Consider the following 25,470-nt stretch of genomic DNA (forward strand, 5'->3'; position numbering starts at 1 on the left):
GAAAGGCGGAAGGACAGCGATTTCTGTTCGAAGTGTTATGCAAATAAAAATCTGAAAAGTGTGGCAGGCAGTTATGAATCTATGCAAATAAATATTCAGTCCAAATGTAGCTGTTCTGTGAATGGTCATTTTAGTGTGAAGTAGGGTGGTAGCAGCATCATGATGTGGCAAGGGCACAACCCTGAACATACATGGAGGGATTTCATTGAAAGCTCATCTGTCTACAGCAGTTTTTCTCCATTCTGGTCCTTGGTCCCCCTGCCCTGAATGTGTTTCCCTTCTGCTACACACCTGGATTGAATATGTGGGTGATCAACAGGCTTCTGCACCACATGATGGTGATGCAATCATTTGAATCAGCTGTTCTGGAATAGATGTGCACCTAAGACATGCAGAGCAGAGGGGCTGACGACTGGAATTGAGACGCGCCGGTCCAGTCAAAGCCCAAACCTAAACCCAACTGCTGATGCTGTTTTCATTCAATACATTTGGAGTACACGTGCAATAGTTCCGCTCAAACATTTCTTTGCCTTGATCTTTCACATTAAGATATCAAGATTTACTTTTTTTTTTCCTAATTTGGTCATATCAAACCAAACACCTTCTGACTTTTCAAAATGTTATTTATCAAAATGAATGCCATGCATATTATTTATTCTGCTTTCTGCAGACATATCTCGTGAAACAGTAATGAAACGTATCTATTTAATTAGCAAAATTGGCAAGAAAATACTTTTTATTGTTTGTTTTATTGTTTCCAATAAATCTGCATTGAAATGCTGTTCGGTAGCTGTGACATTCCTAAAAGGAAGAGGGGCCCCTAATCAAATTGTGCTCGGGGCCCCACGCAGCCTGAGGCCGGCCCTGCGAGCTCATGCCATAAATCATATTAACGCAGGCCTTTTGCCTCTCGTGGGTGTTACCCGCGTCCAGGGGGGCGTGTGCACGCGGAGGCGGGTACGTGTCGACGTCACCGCTCGCTCGCTCGCTCGCTCGCTTTCTGTCAAGAGTCAAAATAAAACGAAAAAAAAAAAAAAAAAAAACAAAACAAAAAAAACTTTTCTGTCGGGTCCCTCTCGTGCGAGAAGCCCCGAAAGCGACGACATGAGGCGGTGAGAGGAGCCACTGCTCTCCTTGTTCGCGGGACGCGCGGCGCTTGTCTTCGTGGCGGGGGAAGGAAGGCTGTGGAGCTGCTCCTCGGCTCATCCTGGGGGCCAGCCGGGCTGCTTTCAGTTGTAGCCGAGCCGCTAGCTAACGTCAAGTTGAAGGAAAGTGGAGAGAAGACGCCCACAACAACACCGGCGCTCGAACCTGGTGGGGGGGCTCTGTCCGCCAACTTGTGCCCTATGCGACGGCTAGCAGGTAAAGCAGACCTCGTTCCTCCGCTTCCACCGCTTTGCACCGATGTTTTCTGTCTGCATTTTGCCTCGGATTTTTCTTTTTGTCCTCCTTTTTATTCGCTGTCGCCAGCTCGCGCTTAACTCTCCGCACCTGATAACGGGGGGTCTGCTTGTTACAACTCGCTCTCCACCTGTCTGGGTTCAAGAGGGAGGGAGGGAGGCAACAACTAATAAATAAATAAACCAAGCTACGTGTCTTGTTGCCGACGCGTTCCTCGCCAAAACTCGCCATTTTCTCGGCTGCCTGCAACGCTTTTTGTTGCTCGCTTGCATCCAAAGAGCGGCGCGCGCTGAGCGTCTGCAGACTATCTCGCCCCTGCTGCACGTCCCCGGACTGCGCGAGCCGCTCCACGGTGTGTGCAGGTCCCTCCACACCGTGGAGGAGGGAGGTGGAGGTATTGTTATAGGGTCTGTGTGCGAGATGCGCCGATCAGCCGTGATGCATCAGTATTCATGTCAGGATCCAGCATGCTGGAGGAGAACGGTGCGATCAGGCTTCTGCGGGGAGAGAGAGGAGGAGGAGGAAGAGCAGAAGGAGGTGGTGGTGGTGGTGGGGGGTTATTGTGCAAGTCCAAGCCCAGAGGTTTGGTGTAGCAATGCGGTAGACTGGGGATCGGTTTGGATTTCCACGCAAACAGAGTCGTGGGGGTAGAAGTGATGGTGGTGGTGGTGGGAGGGAAATTGAAGCGCTATTATTTATGTTTGGTCGAGACGTCCGTGGGGGGCTGAGAGGGGGTGTCACGGTTTGCTGACAGCAGCAGGATGGTCCTGCGGAAGAAGGTCAGGAGTGGATGACAGAGCGGTCTCTCCTGTTCCGGGGGCCGCGAGCCGCAGTGAGGAGGCTCCGCGGGCCGTCTCCTCTCTTCCCACTGGGCGGGATATGAACCAGCCTGCCAGGTGAAGGATGCTGAATTATTCAGGCACGAGCTGCATATAATACATGTGGGGAGTAATGGGCTCACTGGGTGTTGTGGAGCTTTTCCTCTGCTTCGTTGCAGAACCTGATAGTTTGTTGTTTTTAATAATGATGATTTGCACTGCTTAAAAAGCCTTTGATCAGTGTGTTTAGTCCTGGTGACTTCAAATAGGAGCGGGCGATACGGACTAAAGAGTTTTATCACGATATTTTGTGGTACTATTGTGATAACGATAAAAGTGACTATAAGAACTACTCAAGCAACTTTAGGTAGGGCTGTGACTGACTGGCACAATAATCATTGCGCCACAAACAAATACTGCTCTTGAAAAACGATCATGTTTGTAATGTGCTTCTTTAGGACACTGGTCACAAACAGAAGTGTGATTTATGTCACTAAAATGCACAGAGTAACTGTATTTAGTCATCTTTTCAAATGTATTGATATTTATTGAACAAGCAGTGGAGAAAATGGCAGAACTAACCGACATCAGTAATTGGAATTTATTGTGTCAAAAATAACTTATTGTGATGAGACACTTATTACGATAAACAATACGATAAATGTCCATTAAGTAAAATAAAATAGTCAGCTGGAACTACGTAGAACAAGATCGAAACTCCTGATTTTTGGAGTGTAACTTAGACCAGCCATATTTGAAAAATGTAACCTTGTCAAGTAAGGACAGTTTGAGAGTTTTAGTACCTTATTTGTTTTTCTTTAAACAATAACTAAATAAACAAACCCAAAGACTATCAGCTTTAGTGCATTGTTTCCCCAAAACTACTCTTAAGAACCACAGGCCTGGTTCAAGTTGAATTTAAAGTTGTCCAGAAGAAAAGTTTGTAGGAATCCTGTGTGTGGTAGACCAACACAGGATAGATCTTAAATGTCAAATGAAAGGAGCCTAATTTTTTATTTATTTCTTTTTTGAAAACCGACATGAAAAGTGTGGCATGTATTTTTGTTCTCCCCCTTTAGCAATACCTAAATAAATAAAAATCTTCACAAATAAGGTTTAAAACCACGCGATAAACATTCTTCACTGTCTTAGCACTACCACAGAAGCTAACATCAACAGTCTTCTTTATTTCCCGTCTTGGTGTACAATCAATCAGTGCCAAGAAAAATAAATGGAGCTCTTGGATCGGCTACTTTGCAAACGCCGCGAAAGTCTTGTATAATATTTGCCATGAGCCATGTAGGAGACAGCAAACATGTTGAAAAAGGTGCTACGGTCAGACGAGACCTAATCGAACCTTTTGGCCAGTGTGGATTACTTTGTGTTGGTCTATGACATAAAATCCCAGTAAAATGTAAGGATGTCTTTGGCTTTCTGAACTGTTCTCCAAATCACTGTAGATGTGTGTACATTACATACCCAAGGTGTCATGTGCGGCTTGGTGGTTAACCCACTTAGATTGCTGTGCAAACAGAATAATTCCACATATCGGTACCGTATCAGATTTCCACTGCTTTCTGCCGACTCTCAGTAACCTTTGTCTTGCACAATGTAATCTTGCCAGCAGTAATTAGCGTTTGCATAACTCACATAATTCTCTGGATTTAATCAGAAGTTCAGGGTATAGAGCAGGTGACGGTCCAGACTGGCGCTGACGCAGGAGCTCGCAACAGATAATAACACCGGACGCAGGCGAAAGCTCATAATTAGCCTTTACCTGTAGTAACCTGTACTTTCCTAACTTTACAGCCTCTTCTGCTTCCTGCCTTTTGTTCAGTTAGAGTTTTACTTTACAACAAACCCAAGAACAGAAAGCAGAAAAAAAAAATTACCATTCAGATGATGAGGATTTTGTTCAATAAATAAATGTCAAAATGAAAAAAAGTTTCCAGCGGTGTCCATATATTCATCGGCTAACACAAGTTAAGGACTGCTGTGTTTTTGGGAAGCAGAGCTGAGAGGAAGTCGACTTGACGCGTCTGGCGAATCAATAGTTTTGTTCTTGAACATAAGCAGCTGTAGAAAACTGATGAGAGCACGGTGTCAGTGTTAGGGAGCAGAGGATCAATAACCTCCACCACTATCCTTTCAAAAACATCAAAGTTCACAAGATCAAGCGCTGTCCTCTCAGTGCGTCTTTTGGTGTTTGTCTTAATTTTGCAAAGACAAACATCCAGTTTGTTGACCTCAGTGAAGGGAACCAGATTTCCCAAAAGGAGTCAGAGTGCTGATGAGCAAAAACTCTGTGGTGTGCAGTTCATGTGGAGACAATTCACTGGCGGAGTGATCAAAATCAAATTAGCTCATTGCAGAGAGAGCTTTTTTTTTGTTTGTTTACTCCAAACAGAGAAAAGAGTTACTTTACGACAAAAAAAATGCATTGAACCCAGTAGAAGTCACTTTTCAAACGAGCTGTTCACTGATTGTTACAAAAGAAGGATAGAAGTGCTTTAAATTACCTTTGAACTGTTGCACAAAAGAAGTTTATTTATTATCCAGAAGTCTGTATTATGTAGCGAACTGATCGATCGGCACCGATTTTCTTCATTTTGAGTGATCAGCCGATGACTACGTCAAATGACAAACCACACAATTTATCAAATCGCAATATGTACAATATCATAATAGCAAAATGGCTCACATGGAATATTTGTCGGGGTGCTTTAATGAAGGCGCCTTACATTCACACTCTGCATGTGAACAATGTACTTGGCCTGTTGGATGATCTCCAACCGTTCTTGATGTCAACACCTCATGTATATTTATAGTAGTCGGGTTGCTAAAGCTGATGGTGAGCAATCTGGACACAGAATAAGAAAAGTGTGGTTTGACACCGTAGTATCACTTGTTCATATGTGTGTAAAATTCGTATGCCGTAATAATTCAATTTTAAAAAACCTTATATTTAGCTCCTAGGGAAATTAAATGTCATAACATTCAAGTGTCTCCAAAGAGTTGTCCTACGATGACCATCCAGAGTAAAATGTCTTGGATGACACTGTCAGTTGCAAGCTAGCAGTGCTTATCCACCTAATTTGCTTTTGGTTCTCCCCCTTATTTCTCTGTCTGGCCGTATTGAGATGCTAATCGGCTGCTCTCAGTTGTAAAAATTTGATCTTGTTGCCATGATTGTACATCATAACTTTTATAAATAAAAGCAAAAATTCTTCCAGCTGCACAACATACAAAACCAGAGGGAATAAATGTCCCAAAATGCAATGCTCCAACCAAAAAAAAGAAAAAAGGCGACGAAAAATCTATAACATAGTAAATTAAAGCTAATGTATCAGAGATACTGAAACATGTATTCTAAAATAGTTGTTCAATAAGCAAAGCTAACCATTGCAAAAGTCTTTTAGTTGAACATAATTTTTTTTATGGCTGTAAAAACTGACTTGGTGCAATGGGAATGTTTTGATGGGAGACAAACAGTCAAAGTCTCAGCTTCAATGTAAAAGCATAACCTACCTGCACGGTTTCAACCCAAATCTGTAGTAAATCTAACATTTGGAGAAGGCGCTTGTAGGAAAATCTGCATGATTAGATACCGTTACGGTTGTCTAAATGCTAACAGAGCTAGCACAGGCTACAAACGGCGCAATCGTCACACAAGACGGGAATTTGATCCGTTTTCCAACCATAACCCAGCAAGCTCGATGGTAATTCCAGCAACCTTTGATGTATTTATTGTTAGTAGATGTGTACTCTCACAGTATGTTTGCCTTTTGTAACTCGACTCTTTACATACATTAGAGCCGAGATAAAGAATACCGACTAGGCAGTATTTCACAACAAATGATACACAGGAAGTATACATGAGTACCGTGTTTTTTTTTTTTTTTCTTTGGAGGTTTGGAGTGAGGTGAATGACTTGAAGCTGTTCCAGCTCTACAAATTTTGGGTTTTATTAGCGTCTATACTCCATTTTGAAAGAAATTTGCTGACAAATAGCCACCAAAGGTGGCAAAACATGCACATTGCCTCGTAAAAGTCTTCATACCTCTTGACGTTTTTCACATTTTGCACAAATTACAGCCACAAACTTGGATGTTTGTATGTAGACTTATAAAGTCGGATGTACAAGTGCATTTAGAATCATCTTTTGTTGCAAGCTGCAGGACTAGACCTAAACCGCCTAAGTGTAAGTAGAGACGGAAATATTGACCCATTCTTCCTTGCAAAATTTTAGCAAATTTCAAATTTTATTTTGAATTATCTGTTCTACTCCCAATCGCATCAAATGAGCAAATTTAAAGTTGTGGTGTTTTTCACTCGTTTTGACCAAGCCTGCAAAGCAACCAGGGAATGTGAGAGTTCTGTACGGGGGCAGAGGTATCAAATAAATTTGTAATGATGTTTGTGTTTCAGAATAGGAAGCGTTTTAAGTCAATTCAGCGTGTTTTTCTGTTTTGGATCGATATCGGCCGATGTTGGACCTCAGATATCTGTATCAGTATCGGATACAGTGGGTCGGTGCATCCCTACTCTGACAGATGCATTTCATACTTTACTCCTCAGAGTACGAGTACAGTACAAGCCAAATCTTTCTGGAGATTTAATTGTTAAAAGTTTCTCTATTCTGCTCCTGACCGTGTCCTAAAAGCCTTTTTAATTGTAATGTGGCGAAATGCCCGAGTCATATGAACACTGTTTAGCAAGGCGCTGTAATGACCAGCTGATTTAAATAAAAAAAAAATAGACTGTAGGAATAACGAGCTGCATTGTTGAAGTAAACTCGTTTTGAAAACTGCTTGTGCCTCATAAGCTTCATCACCCGTTGCTTCATTTAAAAAAAACAAAATCCTCTTTTCTTTGCATGCAGAGTCTTTGTTTTCTTCTCAGGGATTGTTTTTTGGTGGGTTCCTGGTAATCCGCTTGCAGAATACGCATAATGGAGACCTTTTATTCCAAATTCAGCTCCTGTGCTGCCTACTGTATTCAGACTCATTTTCCTATAGATTCTGTCAGTCTTTTCCTTCTGCTTCCCTTTACTCTGCTGTTTGTTTCGTCTGTAAAGCGAGGCTCAGCTAAAGCTCGCCTGTCACTTGCATTAGACGGCGTTTGTTCTCAGTTTATCTATTTTCCCCTCTGTCTCTTTCCTCTTCCTGTTCGGTTTGGGCGACTTGATGAATATGCAGCCTCCCACCGCCACTGTCACATTGGTTTCCTCCGTCTCCGCCGCCGCCGTCCGGGATGACTGACAGTGATCGACCCAACCTGTCCGTGTGGATCACTCACTCCATGTCCCTGTCCCTTCCTGCCCCCCCTCTCTGTTGTGTTTAGGTGAGTGATGGAGATGAGAGAGTTGAGCGTAGTGGCTGGCAGCTTCGTGGGCTTCCAGTTTCTCTTCTCGGTGGCCAGTCCGCGGCTCTCGCTGGCCGTCGCTACGGGTTACAAACAGCTACCTCCCACCAAGCTCACCGAATGGAACTCCAGGTGCGTAGGAACGAAAACCTTACACCGTGAACACATTTATCTTTTGCCTGTCCATTTTGGCGTAATAATAAATAATGCTACGCCAATTAATCACATGATAAATTGAAGCGAGCTCAGTAATTTCCATCTGCTTGATCTTTCTCTTTTCGCTCTTTCTACCAAAGCACTGGATAATAACAGGCTTCAGTCTAGTGCTTTAGGCTCAACTAGTTTTTGAAGGATAATTTTGTTTACAGAGACTTAATAATGAATTTAAGTTGTTTTTTGTTGTTGTTTTGTTTCATTTATTTTACAAAATTAAAATGTCGTCCAGTTCCTGTTTCAAATGTTCATTATAATTTAAAGTTACTTGATCTTTGAGAAAGTGTTCTTGCGTTATCATTCCATCACCGTTATATTTCTTTAAAATAATCTCAAAACAACGCTATTATCGTTTATTGCAATCATTTCTGAGATAATTTATTGTCAAACAAAATTTATTGTGACAGACTGAATTGCAGTCGTAAAATACAATATAAACAAGGTTACAATTTTTTGATTAGATTTTTTTATTTTATTTTTGAGATTCATGGAATCTTAAGTGAGAACCTGTCATAAAGCAAAAATATTCTCTTTTTTTCCTTTTATTTTTGCTTACAGACTAACCATTTCCTGCTTAAGGTCATTTAGTATTGCCAAAGTTTCTTCTATTTTCTAAATCCCAGAATCAACTAATTGCCTGATCAATTGATGCAGACTTTTCACAGTAAAATAACAATAGTAAAAAAAAAAGAAAAATCTGAAAAGCACGCTCATTGGAGTTTTTACACGTGTTTAAATAAATAAATTAATTTGTTCGGGCATCTGCAAGTTGTACACAAGGCTGAATCATATTTTTGATGAGCCATAATCCAAACTTCCTGATATTTTGTGATCTCCCTGTGATGTCACACAAGGAAGCAGCATGTTTGTTGACACAAGTCTCACATCCGTCCTGAATTGAAGAATGGCTGGTCACTCCCATGCTGCTTATGCTTTTTTATATAGTTGTTTGAACAGATGGCCGCTGTATTTACAGCCATCTGGAAAGTGTACTGGAAAAGGAACTAAACTTCTACAGTACACTTTTTTCTTTTTTTTTTTGTTATGACAGACCAGGAAGCAGCGTGTTTAAGGTACAGCTTTTGAATTCACCCACAGCGGTTCCTCATCAACCCAACTTACTAAAACCATGACATCATCATCTGGGGTTTCCCAAATGGTTTAACAAGAGGAATAACAAAATAGGAAACATTTAATCTAACAAAAGGTCAGACGATAAAAGGAAATTAAGCCTATTTGTCTTTTTATAGTCAAAAATTATCAAAACCAAAGGAGGATATATGATCATTTGGTTCAGCAATAATGCAGTTATAGATACTACAATTTAGTGGAGTTATAATTTTGAGTAAAAATATCTGCGATCTGCTTTCTAGATATGAAACTTGTAGGTATTGTTGTTTTCAGTTTCCACTTTGTAGAAATCTGTGCTGGCTGACAGTCTGGGCACTGCAGCTAACAAATGCAACTCCAATCCAATTTTCTTTGTGCCGATATTCAACTTTTTCATGGCAGTCTGACCGGCTCATTTCGAATTTTTTCACCCCAAAAATTGGATTTGTGTCACTTCCATATGCGGTACTAAGTGAAATGAATACATGACAGTTTTCAAAGCAACTGCTGTGTTAACCGTCATGTCGAATCTCATCCAGCTTTTATGTTGCGGATGTGAAACATCCATCACAATTCTGCCACAGAAGAATCCTGACTTGGTAAATCCGGACGTAAACTATGGCTAAAATTTATAATTACGAAATTATGAAATAAATTTGTGTCAGTGAAGTGCATCACATCACAGTCCCACCACTCTGGGCTCTGACCACACCAAACAAACTTCTCTACAGAAGTTGCAGTCAATGCTCCACAAAAGGCTGTTACTGGCAGTTGTGGTTTTCTTAGCTTCCTTCATCTTGTTATGATCTTGTGATGTTACTGTCAGCTCCCATTGCTGAATAAACATTAAAATTGATCCACAGGCGGCGGCTATTTTTACTTCCATAAACCGTGCGACTCTGTGTAATGTCTACGTTCTTCACAGAGAGAAGTTGGATTTCAGCAAAGAGTATCTTCACTCTTTTCAAACAATAGCTCTCTCAAAATATCTTGAAGGCTTCGACAGTCCGCTAATGTTTCCAGTCGACCAATCAAACTGCTGCTTCAGTTTTTCTAGCTTCCTCCCAACAAAGAGTTTACATACAGCGGTCGCGAGGGACAAACATTTATGCCAAGTCCTCACTGTATAGAGTTACAGTGAAAGGACATCCTCACCAAACTGACCCCTGAGCGTTGCTGATATTGACGCTGTCGTGAGTCGGGTCCAGTCGTGATTGAAGCAAACTCATCGTCCTGCACATGTGCGCCGCAGTGGGAGGCTTAATGTTTCAAGTGGAAACCCCATGGTTATGGTTCAGAGGGCAACTGTCTGTTGTGCAACTTTTTTTTTTTGCCCCCGCTGACCCCGATGCGTGCGTCTTCTCGGCCCGTTTGTTTGCCGTCAGCCCCGCTCCCTTTCATTTGCCCAGCCGTGGCTGGCATCAGTTTTGTTTGACCCTAGGAGAAAGAACGGAGTGCCTCGGCCAAGTAGTCCCAAACAAGTTGGAGGCAAAGCATCTACTAATGGCTTCGCTTCAGAGTGCTTCGCCGTTGCATAAGACCCAGCTCCGAGTGTGTCAGTGTTGGTTGCGTAAGAGTGACTTAAGTGCAAGGAGACAAGTGTGAAAGTATCTCCGAAGAGGAAGAACAGAATGTTTTAGTAAAGTTAAGAAAAGTGCAGAGTTTTCAATCAACAAAAGGATTCACACGTCTTCCTGTTTTCACATTTTATGACGATGGGGATTTTATGATAGTGCAGTGCTTATTTGTGTTTAGCACTTGACAAAGAGATGAACAACAACATAAAAGTAAAATGTTATAGACAGAATCCCTTAATACAATGGTTTAAATTAGGGCTGTGAACAATTATATTAGTAATTGAGTAAGCTATCGTTTATTTTGATTTGTAATTGAATATGAAAATTTTCTCCTTCTGCAGTAGATACTTAAGCTAATAAAAAAAAGAGAGAAAACACTTGTAAATAAACAATTCAGTTCCTTTTTTTTAATAAGAAAACATGTTATCACTTAAAATACAATTTGAACAAACCTCACTTTATCTGAAGTTTGTTCTTAAATGACAAAAGCAAATTTCTTCTATGTCTTATTTGATTTATACAGCATTGTTATAACAACTGAAGGTAACATAGTTTCTTGGTCGTACTATGAAATGGCACTATGTGCCTGGAAAATGAATAATGTTGCCCCTGTAAATGAAGAATCTACAGAATGTGGCAATTTTGGTTTGATTAATTGTCAGAATAATCTTTAGCGTTATGAATTACTAAAATAATTGTGAGTTGCAGACCTGCTCCAACTGTAACACTTGCAGTTGACAATTTTAAAACGTGTTTGAAAGGCACCACAAGCCGCTGCTCTTCTATCAGCGCTCTCAGAAGCCGCATGGTTAGCTGACTGTAGAGCCAGCTTGGGCCAACATCTGCAGCCTGTGGACGGTCCCAAAGCCTGAACAGTGATAGTGCAAGAATTGTGATCCTGGTAACAGGGAGATAAGAGCTGCTGGCTCTCAGGAGTTCTTCTGTGACCCAGATAACCACTCCAAAGGTCAGAGGAGAGGCTCTCTCAGGCCTAATTTAACACACACGCATAATTTAAATGTCCCCGTAGGCACAAATGGCTATTTATCAAGTCAAACTAAAGCTTCCTCATTATGTGGACAAAACTCGTGGTCATCTTGTGTGTGTGTGTGTACTGTCAATCCCCAGGTTGGTGTCCACTGTGCACGCCTTGATCGTGGGGCTTTTCTGTTTGTACATCCTGTGGTTCGACGACGCCGTCAACGCCAACCCCGTCTGGTAAGACTTCTGGAAATTCCTCTGCCTCGTTATTTTAAAATGCAGCTGAAGCACAAACCCTATCAGGGCGGGATGGGGAAAAAAAAAAAGGGAACGGTTTCTTTCGTTTTCAAGTATCAGACTGGCAGGGGATCAAGAATTTGAAGCTGAAAAATGGTGGAGGATAGACTGAGTTGAAATGTAATACCTTCTGGGCTGACAAAGATGGCGTTCATTTCTTTTAGACAGGCAGAGAGAGAAGAGGAGAGAGCAGATCTAACATGTCAGAGGAGTCTCCAGTGGGTTGTAGATTCACTGGATTTGGCCTTTTATTCTCCGGTCTGTTTCTTCCCCTCTCTCCGCTGCAACTTTTTTTTTCCTCCACTTGCACAAATTGTTACCCTCCCAGCTCCTCTTTTTTTATTATTATTATTATATCCATCTTCTAGATATTTTTTTTCTTGTTTTTGATTTTTTTTGTCTTAGCGCTCCTACAGCACTCCTTCCTTCTTCTGATTTCTAGAGTCTGTTTCACTTCCTCTAGCTGTCCTTTAGAAATAAACCCAACCAGAAAGATTCCTTTTCATAGCTGTGGAACGGCAGCCTGCCTCATCCAGCCCCGATCAGCGTCCTCCTGCTTTCAGCTGCCCGTTGTACCCCACGTCTCTGGCTGAAGGCACGCCTCACTTGTGTTCAGTGTCTCCTTTGGTGATGGAGCAGGGAAGTGGAAGTTGGGATCAGGTTGAAGTGGGGGACTTGGGGTTATGAGTAAGGAGAAAAGATGGAGGCTCACTCGCCTCTGTTCTCCTTGTTGCAGAGTTTCTGTTCAGGTTCTCGGTGGTTCACCCCACTAATGGACTGTTCTGTTGCACAATTCCCTTTGCTTTGTTTCCATAACCTGTTTTGTTCTTTTTGTTTCTTCCACTGCCTTGCAAATGTATTCACACACTGTACAAAAGAAAACATTTTGTCACATGACCTTAAACGTGTTTTTTGTTTGTTTTTGTTTTTTTAGCTACTTTTGCTGGCAGTTATGCATGAGGGATTAGCATGTTTTTGGTCCTTTTTTATTTTTTGCGAAAAAAAAAGAAACAGTCAAATTGGAGTGAGAGCCTCAAGATAGCTTTACAATTCACATCTGTACTTTGTCCCATTCTAACATATGCTAGTACTTTAATCTAAACCAGGAATGCACCGATTGCAGTTTTCTGACTAATCTCTAAAAAGCCTGACTTGCCAATTCCGGTTGACACAAAAAATATTTTTGTCTGAAGAGTTGCTAAGTATAGTGACAAAGTTTTTAAGTTGGCAACAGTGGGGTGATTATTGCTAACCACTGTTGCACTCATATGCTGGTGGATAGTTCTCTGTCAACCGTCTCTTACAAATGGAAACAGTGACTGATTTTCAGACATTTACAGATGTAGTGAAGATCAGTGGATAAAAGCTTTTTCTCATAGACGTATCGACTGATCGCCCAAATTTGTCCCGATTTATCAGTACACTCCTAACCAGCATATTGACTATTTTGTTCAGAGGTCAGAAGGGCTTGTTACCATCACCCTAATCTCTAGCTCCCTCCATAAAGTTTCTAGATTAAAGTGAACAATTTCTTCTCCCAACCACTAATGTTCCTTTCACGCCAAAGAAAAATAAGTCACTTTAAAGCTAGATCTCTCAGGTGTGTAAGTAATGTGGAGAACAACTGAAAATACTTTCCCATGGCACTGTGAATATATTTGTTTATTCCTTCACTCCTCTTTTCTCAGCTCATCCTTTCCACCCTCTAGAATTAACCCGACCCACCGCATGATCCTAATGGGTTTAAGGCTAACCTCCTGGCCGCTCTGCTATTCTGCATGCATGAACTCTCCAGTCAGCCCGATTGTGTCGCAACTTTAAGACACGTCAAGCTGCAGCGCCGTCCTCTGCTGGCTTCAGAGGCCCGAGCCAAACTGTCAGACGCCCACATTGTTTTGTAGCCGGCTCAAGCTCTTATCATAATTCGTCAAGTAAACACAAAGCAACTCTGACGGCCTCGCCTGGGCTGCCTATCTTGAATGGACTTGAACTCAGTAGGTGTGTGCAGCGTGTTGTAGACGTGGTGAGGCTTCAGGGTTAAAGACATTGGACCACATATAAGCTTTCAGAAGTTATGGAGACTCAGCTGTTGGAACCTCACCAAAGAAATTTCTAGGAATTGAACTGAGATGTTGTGTGTGTTGCTTAGCAGCAGTGAAGCTGATGGCATTGCCAACAATCCACAGCAGCTACCAAAATAGTTGAACCCGACCAGCAGATTATTTAAACCTAATGTCACATCCAAGTTCCCACTGTCTGCAGACACAGTCTCCACATGTTCTGATGGTGTTAGAATCCAGAATATGTTTCTGCAGCCAGATGTTGGTGGCACGTATGTTACCTCAAGTTACTTTTTTTAAGCCAATCCCTGACTAAGGTTAAGTTTACACAGCAGGCAAATGCAACCCAAATCTATTTTTTTGTCTGCCTTTTTGTCCAAATCCAATCCATATCCAACTTTTTCATGACAGCCTGAATGACTCAATTCAGATCATTTGACCCCCAAAATATCCAGTCTGCTCCACGTCCATTTACAATCGAATGCGTATCCAACAGTCTGAACGGTCATGTCCCATTTCGTCCAGCTTTCGTGTTCGGATTTATACCTGAACGTAAATAATGGCTGAAAGTTCTAATTCTAATTTGCTAATTAGAATTTGCTATGTGGAGGCATTTGTTATAATTATATAATTATAATTTGTTCTGACCATCTCACACTTTTCTTAGTGAGATGGTTAATCAGCGTCAATTTTTTAGTTTCACTCTAAAACTACACTTCCAGTCTTGTCCCTCCATATTGCACCACTGATAAATTTGCGATTGTATTTGTACCACCAACCTGAGTGTCCAATGAGACTGAGCCCTGGCTCAACCTTAGAGGTGGGGTGTGGAGGCATCCTGTGGGAGTTCAGAGCAGAGCTGCTGCTCCTCTGGATCAGGAGTTAGTTGATATGGTTCTGGCTTCTGATTGGACTGAATAGGACGTTTTCTGTACCACAAGGAGAAGACTCCTGGGAAGAGATCATATAAATTCGCTCTGGCATGGGAAGAGGTTGTGGTCCCCCAGAATGAGCTGGAGAGTACAACAGGCTGCTACGATCTAATAGAGGAACTCAATCTTTCTGACATATAGTCTGATACACTGATTGAGTTTTGTAGAATCCTAATCAATATTTAAAAACAACAACACATCTGTTTATAAGATGGTTCCCTACAGGAAACAGTATCCTAGACTGTTTCCTGTCTAGAATACCTATTCACTCTACTCTTGCATAACCGCCTGCAAAAGTAGCTCAAACTTTCCAGTATGGACATCTGGAATTGTCAGAAATATGTCCGATTGTAGATCACACACACAGTCTGAACACAGCTAACGTAAGGTTCTTTGAGACGATGCTGTCATGACCCTCCAAACATAAAAGGTATCCATGTCTGCTGTATTCCAGTCAGTTATTCATGTATTGAATTAGAAACGCAGGTTTACTGTACATTTGATTAACTGCAGCTGAATCACATTGATGTGATTATGGAAAAGACTTTGGACTCTGTGGCGGCAGCAGCCTGCAGGACCCCTGATTGTTTCACCACCGTTCAGATTGGGTTCTGGTCAACCTGATCTTTGTTCAATGTGTCTAAGTGCAAGTGCAGTAAGGCGATACAGCAGATTGGTTAACGGGAGGAGCTCAGGGCTGAAATGGCCGTTAATGGAATGTGAGCAAAAGAGAAAATGCTGAATGATTCAATATCTGCGACCAAAATGTGATAAAACTGCATACTATGGTGCGGGGAAAGAAACCGTTCATGCTTTGTGCCTACTGTAGTGGGCAGCTATCCAAAACATTAAGACACTGTGTCCAATATTGACTGTAAATACGCAGTGCACTGCCACCTTCTGGCCAACTAGTGTAAACACATAAAAAAAACATCTTAAAACTAGTGCTGCACAACGTAATGAACTGCAATCACTGCAATATCAGTGTGAGCAGAAAAACTGCAAAGGACTGATTTTATGTTGTAATAGCATCATGCTTGTTTTAAGTCTAATGCATTCAATTTTGAAAATCAATGGTGTATTGAGAAAGTTGGATGGATTCTAATTGCTCCTGATGGACCACTCGATGTCTATTTTTCAAAAGTTCGTGGAGACTGATGGGGACATTGTGTGAAGAAAAACCAGTGAGAGTTAATCGCAGCTGTTATTCCAAATTTCAGCGAGACCGAAGACCGAAATTTGCAAAACATTGTCCTCATCTTTTACAGTCGTAGTTTGCAGTCTGTTTAAGGTCCGTACACACGGAGACGACGGTGGTAAATTTTTGTAAACTGTTGAAATGAACGCTGAAAGCTCAGTAGTAGGCATGCCGGGCCAATCGGTGGCGCTGTGACACTGCCACAGAGTGACACAAAAAACAAACACCGGACGTGGGATAGAGAGAGAGAGAGAAAGAGAGGTGTAACGGTGTCATCTTTTAATAATAATGATAATAATAATAATAATAATAATAAAAGAAACAAAACAACTCAGTGTAAACGTGAAGCATTCATTTAAAAATGTGTCCACTCTGGGACCTCGTTTTAAAAATGATCATTTCTGGTCTCCTAAAAAGGAGTCAAGACGACAAAAAAATAATGGGAGTGAAAGGGACATAAAATATCAGAGACCTAGAAAACAATATTGTATTAGTCCTTCTTTAGTATGGTCCTTGGTTGATAGTTGTTGCTCCCAATATTTTTGCCTAGTAGTGTTTAGAAGTTTCACATTTATGTTGGGAAGAATATGCGATTGCGTTAAAGTGGAGGTCATCTGTCCAGCCAATCTGAGCCAACAGAATAGTTACCACCCACAACTGATTAATTTGCCCACTAAACAGAGTTCATGCTCAATTTTCTAGCAAATGCGCTCTCAATTAATAAATATGATTTCTTAATAAGCTCTGGGCTTATGGCCGAAACATGACTCCTGGTATTAATGCAGCTACTTGTACTAACATGCTATAAATATGTCTGTGACGACTGATTACAATTATACCTCCGAGTTTGTTTGTTTTTTTTATGCCCGGGAACGTATGAAGAGTATAGAACAAGAACTGAATAAGAGATTAGTGGTCACTAATGCAAGGGTGAAAGATGACAGGAAAATCATGGCTGACCTCATCATGATCCATGATAGTGGACACTCAGCTGTGTTTAGGTTAAGGTCTGTACTGAGTTAGGTAGTCATTGCTATGTCCCTACATGACAACTGAATAGGGTTTCCCCCAGAAAACCTGCTAAGTTTGATGGTAGGGGGCGCTAGCGCAGACCACAAGTGGCCCACCGTGTTTTTGTGGTGAAAAATGTTAAAAGTTACAAAAATTTGGAGGCGCATGAGCAGACATTAGAATTTGGAAATAATGGCGTGTGAGGCCAACTGGCAGAGATGGCGCAAATTAATGCATCAACTATAAATCTATTAATTCATCTTTTCTGTCACTGTTACTGGTGTATAAAAAAACTTGATTTAAAATAAACGACACTCAGCCTGGTGGAAGGGGTGAGGGGCTCGTAAGCCTGCCAGGCTTATAATAAACTGGAGGAGACCCTGACTGAGCATATGTGTGTGTGTTTGAGTGTTGGCCCCTTGTAGTGTGAATGTTCTTTTTTTACAGTACATGTGCAGTAATGTGAGGTCCTATTACAGGAACCGTCAGGCAGCCATGTGTCACACGATACCTGCGACTGATCCCACCATCACATGTAAACTGAAGCAAAGGCATGTCCTCCATTGTTGCTGTGACTCGACGTTATTCACAGACACTTAAAATCCTCCGTTATGATTTAATAGCCGGATCATAACGAGGACGTCTCTCCTCATCCCAGACGTTTTCCCATCAACATGTTGGTTTTAACCAACATAGCTACACACGGATAAGATATGATCTTGAATGACCACCAAGCATGAATGATAATGATTCTGTTAATTAGTCTTCAGATATATGCTGTGCATTTTTGATCCGAGCGCTCAGCTGCCCTACGAGTCAGCAGATCCCCCTCCTGGTTTGCTGACATTGATTGTAGTAACGTCCCAGTTGTACTGCAAGTACCTTTAAACTTTGTTTGCTGTTCCACAGGGGTGATCCTAATCTGGTCAAACTAAATGTAGCCATAACCTGTGGCTACCTCCTCTACGGTAAGCGCCTTCCTCGACCTCTGTTGATCATTTACCTTTGTGCCCGACCTAACGGGACGTGGCAGTCATCATTTTGTTAGTTTCCTTATCAATACTTTTGCAACTTACTTTAACTCTTCTAGCCTGTGTGGCTATCCTTTGAACCTCTTGTCACGTTACAACCAGATAGGTGGTTTTTCTTAATATCTTTAAATAAATAGAAATAAGAAAAGTGTGGTAAACTCCCTTCACCACATAATTTTAGACACTCTCTTTTTTTTATTTAACTGCTCAGCAATAAATTTACAAGCAGTATTTTAATAAAACCGAGTCAGTCTTGTATTTTATTTACTTATTTTGTCGGTTAAAAAACAAAAGTTTTAAGTGTCAACAAGAAAGGAATGAGTCAGTCTTTCCTTTGAATAAAAGCTTGCTATAATTGAGCAAGTTTAATTAATATACATGCCGAGATCTACTTTGCAGTGAAACTTGTTGGACGTAGGTGCTGCCTGCTTTTGTGAGATTATAATAGAAGAAGAAAAATATCTTCATATCTTATCGAAGCATGTTGCGGGGATACCACACGCAATAATGTTGTACCAAACCTTTTCTGTTTTAAGAAGACTGAAAATGTCTAGGAACCTTTCAGCCTAAAAATTACAAACTGTCCATCGGTATCAAATCCCTGTTCATCACAACATTCTTAAATCAAGAACCTGGTGTGCAGCTTTACCTCCATAACCATCAACATTCATCCAAAAATGCAATAGAATGGTCAAGGTATAATCACGTGTTTGAAAGGCCTAGTCAAAGTCAAAACCTAAATCTAATCCAATGAGTAGAGCGCCAGTTCTTTTGAAAATGAAAGTAAGCAAAAAATTACATCTCAAACAGAACAAGGCAAGTTAAGAAATACCTCAAACAGTAGTAGTGTTATGCTTTGCTTCAAAGGACTAAATATAAAATACATTATTTTAATTACTTTATTTACAACAAATTAAATAAACACACACCAAAATAATTTCCAGTTTTTAGCTGTAATGTGACAAAATGTATGTTTGTTCCCTTTGTTATACCCAGAGAAATAATTACCGCTCATTGTATGCCCGTTAACCCAAACATTTATTAAACTATTTACAATTTAATATTGAGGCATTTTTCAACCTCAAAATGTCCTTTTGATCATAATCTTAGTAGTTCTTCCACCTTCACCTCTCGTCCGCAGATCTTTTCCTGCTAGCATGTAACTGGAGCACAATGGGGGACAGCTTTTTCGTCTGCCACCACTTGGCGGCGCTGTATGCCTATGGATACGTGTTGGTGAGAATGCCGTTCCCCAGGAGGAGAAAACCAGATTAAACTCTTTCCGTGTTTCTCCGACTAATGCATCCATCTGGCTTTTGCAGACACGTGGGGTGCTTCCTTATTTCGCCAATTTCCGTCTCATTTCAGAGCTGTCCACGCCGTTCGTGAACCAAAGGTGAGACGGCGTGTCAGGCAAATTCCTTCAAATTTACCTACAAAGTCTTGAGCTTTTCCAAATTTGTGATTAAGTTTGGGGTCAAATTGAAACCACAAACTTCAGTGCTTCATATTAGTTTTGTTTTTCAAGAGCAGTGAAGTTTTTGTGGCGTTATGATTCGTAACTTACCAATCATAGTATGTTACAAACATACCTAAAGTTTCCTGCAATAGAAGTACCAAGTAATTCTTATTGTCACTTTGATCTCTATCACAATAGCGCCACAAAATATCACGATGAAACTTCAAATGTCGCCTATCCTAATCTGTGACCCAACAGTGCTCAAGACGTGAACCTCTCTGTCCCTCAGGTGGTTCTACGAGGTGTTGAAGTATCCCCGCTCACACCGGCTGGTGGTGCTGAACGGCGTCGCCATGGCGGTGGTGTTCTTCGCCGTCCGCATCGCCGTCATGCCGTCCTACTGGGCGAGCGTCTTCGCCACGTTCGGCACGGCCGAGTTCGAGCGGCTGGGCCTGGGAGCGCAGGTGGCCTGGATCACGTCGTGCATCGCCCTGGACGTCCTCAACACCATCTGGATGTACAAGATCGCCCGCGGCTGCTACAAAGTCCTGACGGGGAGAGGCGGGCGGAAGGTCAAGGCCGACACGGACGAGAAGCACGCAACCAACCACACGGACTAACGTGGGGACAAAGAACCCTCGACCGCATGATGGACGCGGGGAGCGGAGGCGTTCCCAACCCGCCCGCCCGCCCCTCGGTCTCGGAGTCCTCAGGTTTCCGACGAGGAGAGCACTCTTTGACTCACGCAAGCACCAGCGATCCCAACCTCACTGTTTTTTGTTTTGTTTTGTTTGTCGCCCCTTTCTCCCCCAGTGAGCGTGATTACTCTACTGCTGGGAGGTAGCTTTCTTCGGTTGCAGACAACAAATTAGAGTTCACAAGCACACTTTTAGCACCATCTGTCACTCCCATCTCTCGCCGTTTCATCCCCAGCCTCCTCTTCAGCGCTCAACTTCAGCCAAAGCCTAATCCTCTGAAGTGCCTGTGGAAAAACAGGAAAGCAATAATAGTGGAGGTATAACAAAGTTGAGGTTTCTTTCCCCCCCCACATCCCTTCTACGTCCCATCATCACCACCTCCACCCCTCCCTTCAATGAACAGCTGGGAGCTCATGTCCTGTCCACGGCGGAAGAGATGTGGTCAACCTACAGGGCTCTTGTCTTAAATCCATCAAACCTCAGAACAAGAGACAGAAAAAAAAAACACCAGGATGCCTCTCCCAGTTTTTACCTGCTGTGGCCTCCTTATAATAAGTAGCGCCTCTCTGCGTCACCAGCCATGCTTCTCCATCCAAATCTCATTTAAGAACTCGACACTCTCCAGGATTTTTATTTTGTTTTGTTTTTTGCTGCTACGCCAATATCATTAGCTGTGACAGTACAACATCCATTACAACCCTCTGCCTCAGCTGGAATGTTTTTGTTCTACCTCTCCCCCCTGCCTTACAGACTTTGTAAATAATCATGATTTACTCAGAAGCGTAGTTTTTTTTTAACTAAGGAGAGAGTTTATCCGTGAAGATCGTGACATCGGAATCTCAGAGGGACTTCCCATTTCTTCCGGTCACCCCGGTCCATCCACCGAAACGCAGCGCCATCGCTCCGTGTCCTCAGAACGAATCATCAGTGCCTCTCTTTTCCGACTCCCATTTTTAGCTTCATTTTGTCGCGCTTCATCTATGAACCTCAATGTGTTTAATTGGGATTTTATGTGTGAGATCGACGTAAAAAAAAAAGCGTGCAAAAATTCAGTCGGATAGGGAAAATGAAATTAGGAATTTCACATTTTCTCACGTATAAACACCTAAAAAGTGTGATGTGCATGTCATTTCATTGCAGTTTCAACTGCAAGTCTTTGGAAATAATCTATGAATCTATTCCAGATCTCTGATGGAATTTTGTCTAACCCATTCAAACACATTTGTTTCCCCGCAACAATGTTTAAGCATTTTTGAAATTGAGGAATTCGCTACCAGTTCCCAAGAACACAAAGCACTTCATATCATCTCTCCACATTTTAGAGCCGCTACGTGTTGGCCTATCATTAAACAAAGTCATTCTGCAGTTGCGAGAGTCTTTAGGAAGAGTGGCGTGAAGACTTTTGCGAAGCATTTTGCAGGCTGATCCTGAGATCCGGTACCTTCCTGAAAGCATCACTGATTATTTGACAGAATGTCAGCAGTAGAGTTGCTTGAAATCTCTTTCTCATTTTTTATTTTTATTTTTTCCCTCCCTCTCACTCTCTGTCCATGACTCAGATTGATTTGGAAACGCCATGCTGCTAGAAGCGGCCCGGCATTCTGCATGCCCAGTTTTTCCCGTGGTATAAACTGTAGATCTTCATTGTAGAGCATGGTAAGACTGACATATTTCTGTGATGCCTTAGTGAACTGTCAAGGTAGATGAACACCATCGAATCGTGGGCTGGGCGGGAGTGGGGTAGGGGGAAGGGGCTGTCTTCCAAAATGTGCCCCCTCCCCACCCTTCTCCACCTCCTTCAACACAGAGCATAGTCAAAGCATGAACTTCTTGTACTTTTGATGATTTCTCCTTGCTGTGCATGTTACAGTATTTACACGTTCAGCATCTATGCAGGTGCCTTCTGCATAGCGGTAAACTCTCTAATTGTTAACACATCTTCTATATGCCAGTTGCCAGTACTTGTATTTTGTTTTGTTTTATTTTTTATAGATGCAGAGAGATTTCTTTGTAAGAGGTTTGCTAATAACCACAAACTGGCAGACAGAAACATGGGATCTCTCCGATTTAGTTTCACAAGAAGACGACGACAGGTATCGACATCATCACTCTTGGTCCGAGCCAAGGCTTCCTGTATAAGCACAAACCTTAACCAAATGCACCCCGGAAGCAGAACGACTGAATGTTTCTAACGTGCTTTGCTGTGGTAGAGTAGTTCATGAAGTGAACACAAGAGGGAGCAGCGAGATGGTCAAACCCTGCTTGTGTGAGATGAGATCTGTTTACTCCTGTTGTTCTAAAGTCTTTTTCACAAGTTCCATCACATGATCTGAACTTAGACATTTTTTTTTCACGTTTGTACTTATGTTTTAAAATAAACATGAAGTCACAATTAAGAGGGTGACCTCAAAATCCAATATGAAGTAAAAGAAAAGATATTTATTCAAACTTTTAAGTTTTTGTGTGTCAAGTTAGTTTCTCTCTCTCTCTCACACACAGGTAGTGATGTACAAGCGTCTTTTTGTGAGGACAGTGTTGGAAAGTTCAAAATACGGAGAAATGTAGTATTAGACACATGATTGTTTTATTTTTTCTTTTCAACAGTTTCTGATTTTTCAACTCACATTTTTGGTCAATTCAAAATTTGCCTGTCCTAACAATAGAATGAATGTCCAATAGCAAAATACAACATTTTCTTCTAAATAAATCCAAAATTAGAAAAAACAAAAAAGAACTGGGATATTGCCCAGGTTATGGCAGATTATATAGCTCATACTGCTTTCTTTTATTTGCTTTTCTTTCTCCTTTTTTATTTTTTTTATTTTTTTTTTTGCATCACTATCAGCTGTTCATGTTAGAACTAGAGACTCCGTTTCGTTCTCAACAGACGGAGCCTCCACAACTAAAGGGGATTTTTATTATTTAAAATCTAACGAATGATAACAGGGTCCCAGGGTTAAACTGTCTTTAGCCTCTTATATTCACAGTAGCACTAGCAGCCTCTGTGTGTATCATTAGACCTCTACCTTAACTGTGAAATTTCCCAAAAATGGCCGTTCATTTTTTTTTTTTTAGTCCAACACAATCGATGCAACTGGACTATTTAAAGGAATAAAAAGCACTTTCTGCTGTAATGCACACAGCTTCCAGACGTCCGACTCGGTCGACAGCCAGCTCCAATAAAAAAATAGTTTCCCTTCTTATGTGTGTAAAAGAGAAAACGTTTCCCTCGCCAGCTTCCTTGGATCTCTGATTGTTATTAGCTTGTAAAGCTGATAGCATTTAGAACGGTCGCCGTGAATCATCAGCGCGTTAACACTCTGGCACCGGGGCACAGTGGAGTTGAGTTTGATATTATTTCCAGATCCGAGAGGCAGCAACATGTAGCCAGCAGCTCTTGCTTCAGGCTCACTACTGTTTTTTTTTTGTTTGTTTTGTTTTTTTCTCTATTGCATTTCATTTCCCTTCCTTCAACTCCACTTTGCAAATAGTGATGCCGAACTCTGCTCTGGGCAAAGGGCAACCCGGGTAGCGCTTGAGCATTAGGCTCACGTTTTCGACAGTCATTTTCAAACCGAGCTTGACTTTCTTTGCCGTTTATTGACCCTGAAACAAGAATTGATGTGACCTGTTCGGTTCATTCAAACATTCACGGCACCACTCAACTCCACACATTGCAAAAGTCGCCTGTGTAAACGTGAATGTATGAGTAGTTTTGGCCGTCCGGGACGGTCTGGTTGTATTTTTCACTGTGGAAATCTAAAGCACACTCCCTATCTCTGGGATGACCCTTATTTCTGTCTGCCACTTACAGAGGAGGGGCTACAGTCTCGTGTGCCTTTTTTTACACAAACAGTGGATGTTGCAGTCGGATTCGGATAAGCATGATTATGTCCTGGTGTACATGCCGTGTGTATATTTTTCTAAACCTGCCTGCACAACAGTTATCCAGTCGAGTATCCTAACCCAAAGCTGATCCCTCATACGGAAACCCCGCTTTTTATTTTATTTTTTTATTTTTTGTGACGGTTTATCTGCGGGGCTTAACAATGTGAATGCTGGGATGTGTTATTTAGTGGCATTAGGGCGATTTCAGATGATAATGGCAATCAGAATATTCCGGCGTGACGGGATTTACGGAACAACTTCCGACTCATTTCTTTGGCCTGTTAAGGGAAAAGAAAAAAAAATCTGAGAAAAATCATAGATTTTCTGAGAGTGGCTAAGCTGAGATGAATCATCCGAGAATTTTTCTGGATCTCCTTTAGTTTAGACAGAGGCTGCTCTCTGACGCAGCACTCATCGCACAAGGCGAGAAGGAAACCATCTAATCATCTGCATACAGGAGGACTTTGACAATTGATGAAAATGGTATCTCAATTTGGTCTCTCGCACAGGGCTTTGTGCAAAAAACTGAATGTGACAGTGAATTAATGTGGCGTCTGACTATGATTTGTAATCAACACCGTCAGGTTGGAACAACCACGATGGCCTCGGATTAGCGAGGAGAAAGCTGCTCGTTGACGAATGAATTACAGTATTTAAACACAAACGTATTACTGAAAATGTATATGAATCATGTAAAACCTTGAACTGATCAAAATGATTGACCTCTTCGGTGCAACTTATGACAAAGTCATTACTTTGATGCGACTATTTTGTTTTCTTTTCATTCTCTGATGTCAAATGTGATGAACTGTACACAATGAAAGCTAATCAATTGAACATCTCAAGGATGACGGCATTTGTTCGATAGTGGAAACTGAATGTAAAAAGTAATAATAATAATAATCAAATGTCTTGCCTGGAATTTATTTTCTTTGTTTTCCAGTGAATAAGTTTGTCAGTGTGGCTTTCCTTCCTCTTTCTTTCATCTTTTAATGCGATGCAATCGGTACGACCTTCTTACTTTTCTCGATTTTAATGTGAAACGGCCTACACTACGAAAAGGCCCACTGGGTCCCTGAGTTTTACCACATGACTCAGACTTTTGTTCTCTACAATGACCACTACTAATTATCTTGTAATTGTAGTGATAAAACGCTGAGAATTACTTGAAAGTGTTGTTCTTCAATAAAGATGAACACGAAAAGTTGACGGAAGACTCATCTTTCCTTCAGTTTAAAGACCAGAAAAAGATTTATTGGCGGCTTTGGTCGGTTTTGTTTTGTTTTTCTTGTAAATGGGTGTGTTTTTTGTTTGTTTGTTTGTTTGTTTTTTGAAGGAGACGACGGCAGGAAGTCGTTGGACGATCAAGGTGCAGCTTGATAGACGCATCTAAGGACACTAGGCTTCAAGGACTGGAGTTTAAGAGCAAAGC

The 25,470-nt window shown here is 41.5% G+C and overlaps 1 protein-coding gene across 2 annotated transcripts; it reads left to right on the forward strand.

Annotated features, from left to right (window-relative positions):
* The first annotated feature begins 1,031 nt into the window (after positions 1-1,031).
* Positions 1,032-25,247, forward strand: tlcd4b (TLC domain containing 4b). Of its 2 annotated transcripts, none has more exons than XM_055035587.1 (7): positions 1,032-1,362; positions 7,563-7,715; positions 11,612-11,701; positions 17,872-17,930; positions 19,135-19,229; positions 19,316-19,389; positions 19,742-25,247. In XM_055035587.1, exons 2-7 carry the CDS (start codon positions 7,570-7,572, stop codon positions 20,070-20,072), a joined length of 795 nt encoding a protein of 264 aa, XP_054891562.1. In that variant the 5' UTR covers positions 1,032-1,362; positions 7,563-7,569; the 3' UTR covers positions 20,073-25,247. The 2 variants fall into 2 exon arrangements, with proteins under 2 accessions (XP_054891562.1, XP_054891563.1); XM_055035588.1 differs by lacking the exon at positions 1,032-1,362 and adding an exon at positions 1,369-2,297.
* The last annotated feature ends 223 nt before the right edge of the window (positions 25,248-25,470 follow it).

Source organism: Poeciliopsis prolifica, unplaced genomic scaffold (genome assembly GCF_027474105.1).
Source record: "Poeciliopsis prolifica strain line A6 unplaced genomic scaffold, Auburn_PproV2 SCAFFOLD010, whole genome shotgun sequence".
Classification (NCBI taxonomy): domain Eukaryota; kingdom Metazoa; phylum Chordata; class Actinopteri; order Cyprinodontiformes; family Poeciliidae; genus Poeciliopsis; species Poeciliopsis prolifica.

Bases quoted from the DNA above. Each gene is read 5' to 3' on its own strand.
- tlcd4b (XM_055035587.1), top strand. From the start codon at position 7,570: ATGGAGATGAGAGAGTTGAGCGTAGTGGCTGGCAGCTTCGTGGGCTTC. The intron at 11,702-17,871 runs GTAAGACTTCTG...GCTGTTCCACAG, and splicing joins GTCAACGCCAACCCCGTCTG to GGGTGATCCTAATCTGGTCA. The intron at 17,931-19,134 runs GTAAGCGCCTTC...TCTCGTCCGCAG, and splicing joins CTGTGGCTACCTCCTCTACG to ATCTTTTCCTGCTAGCATGT.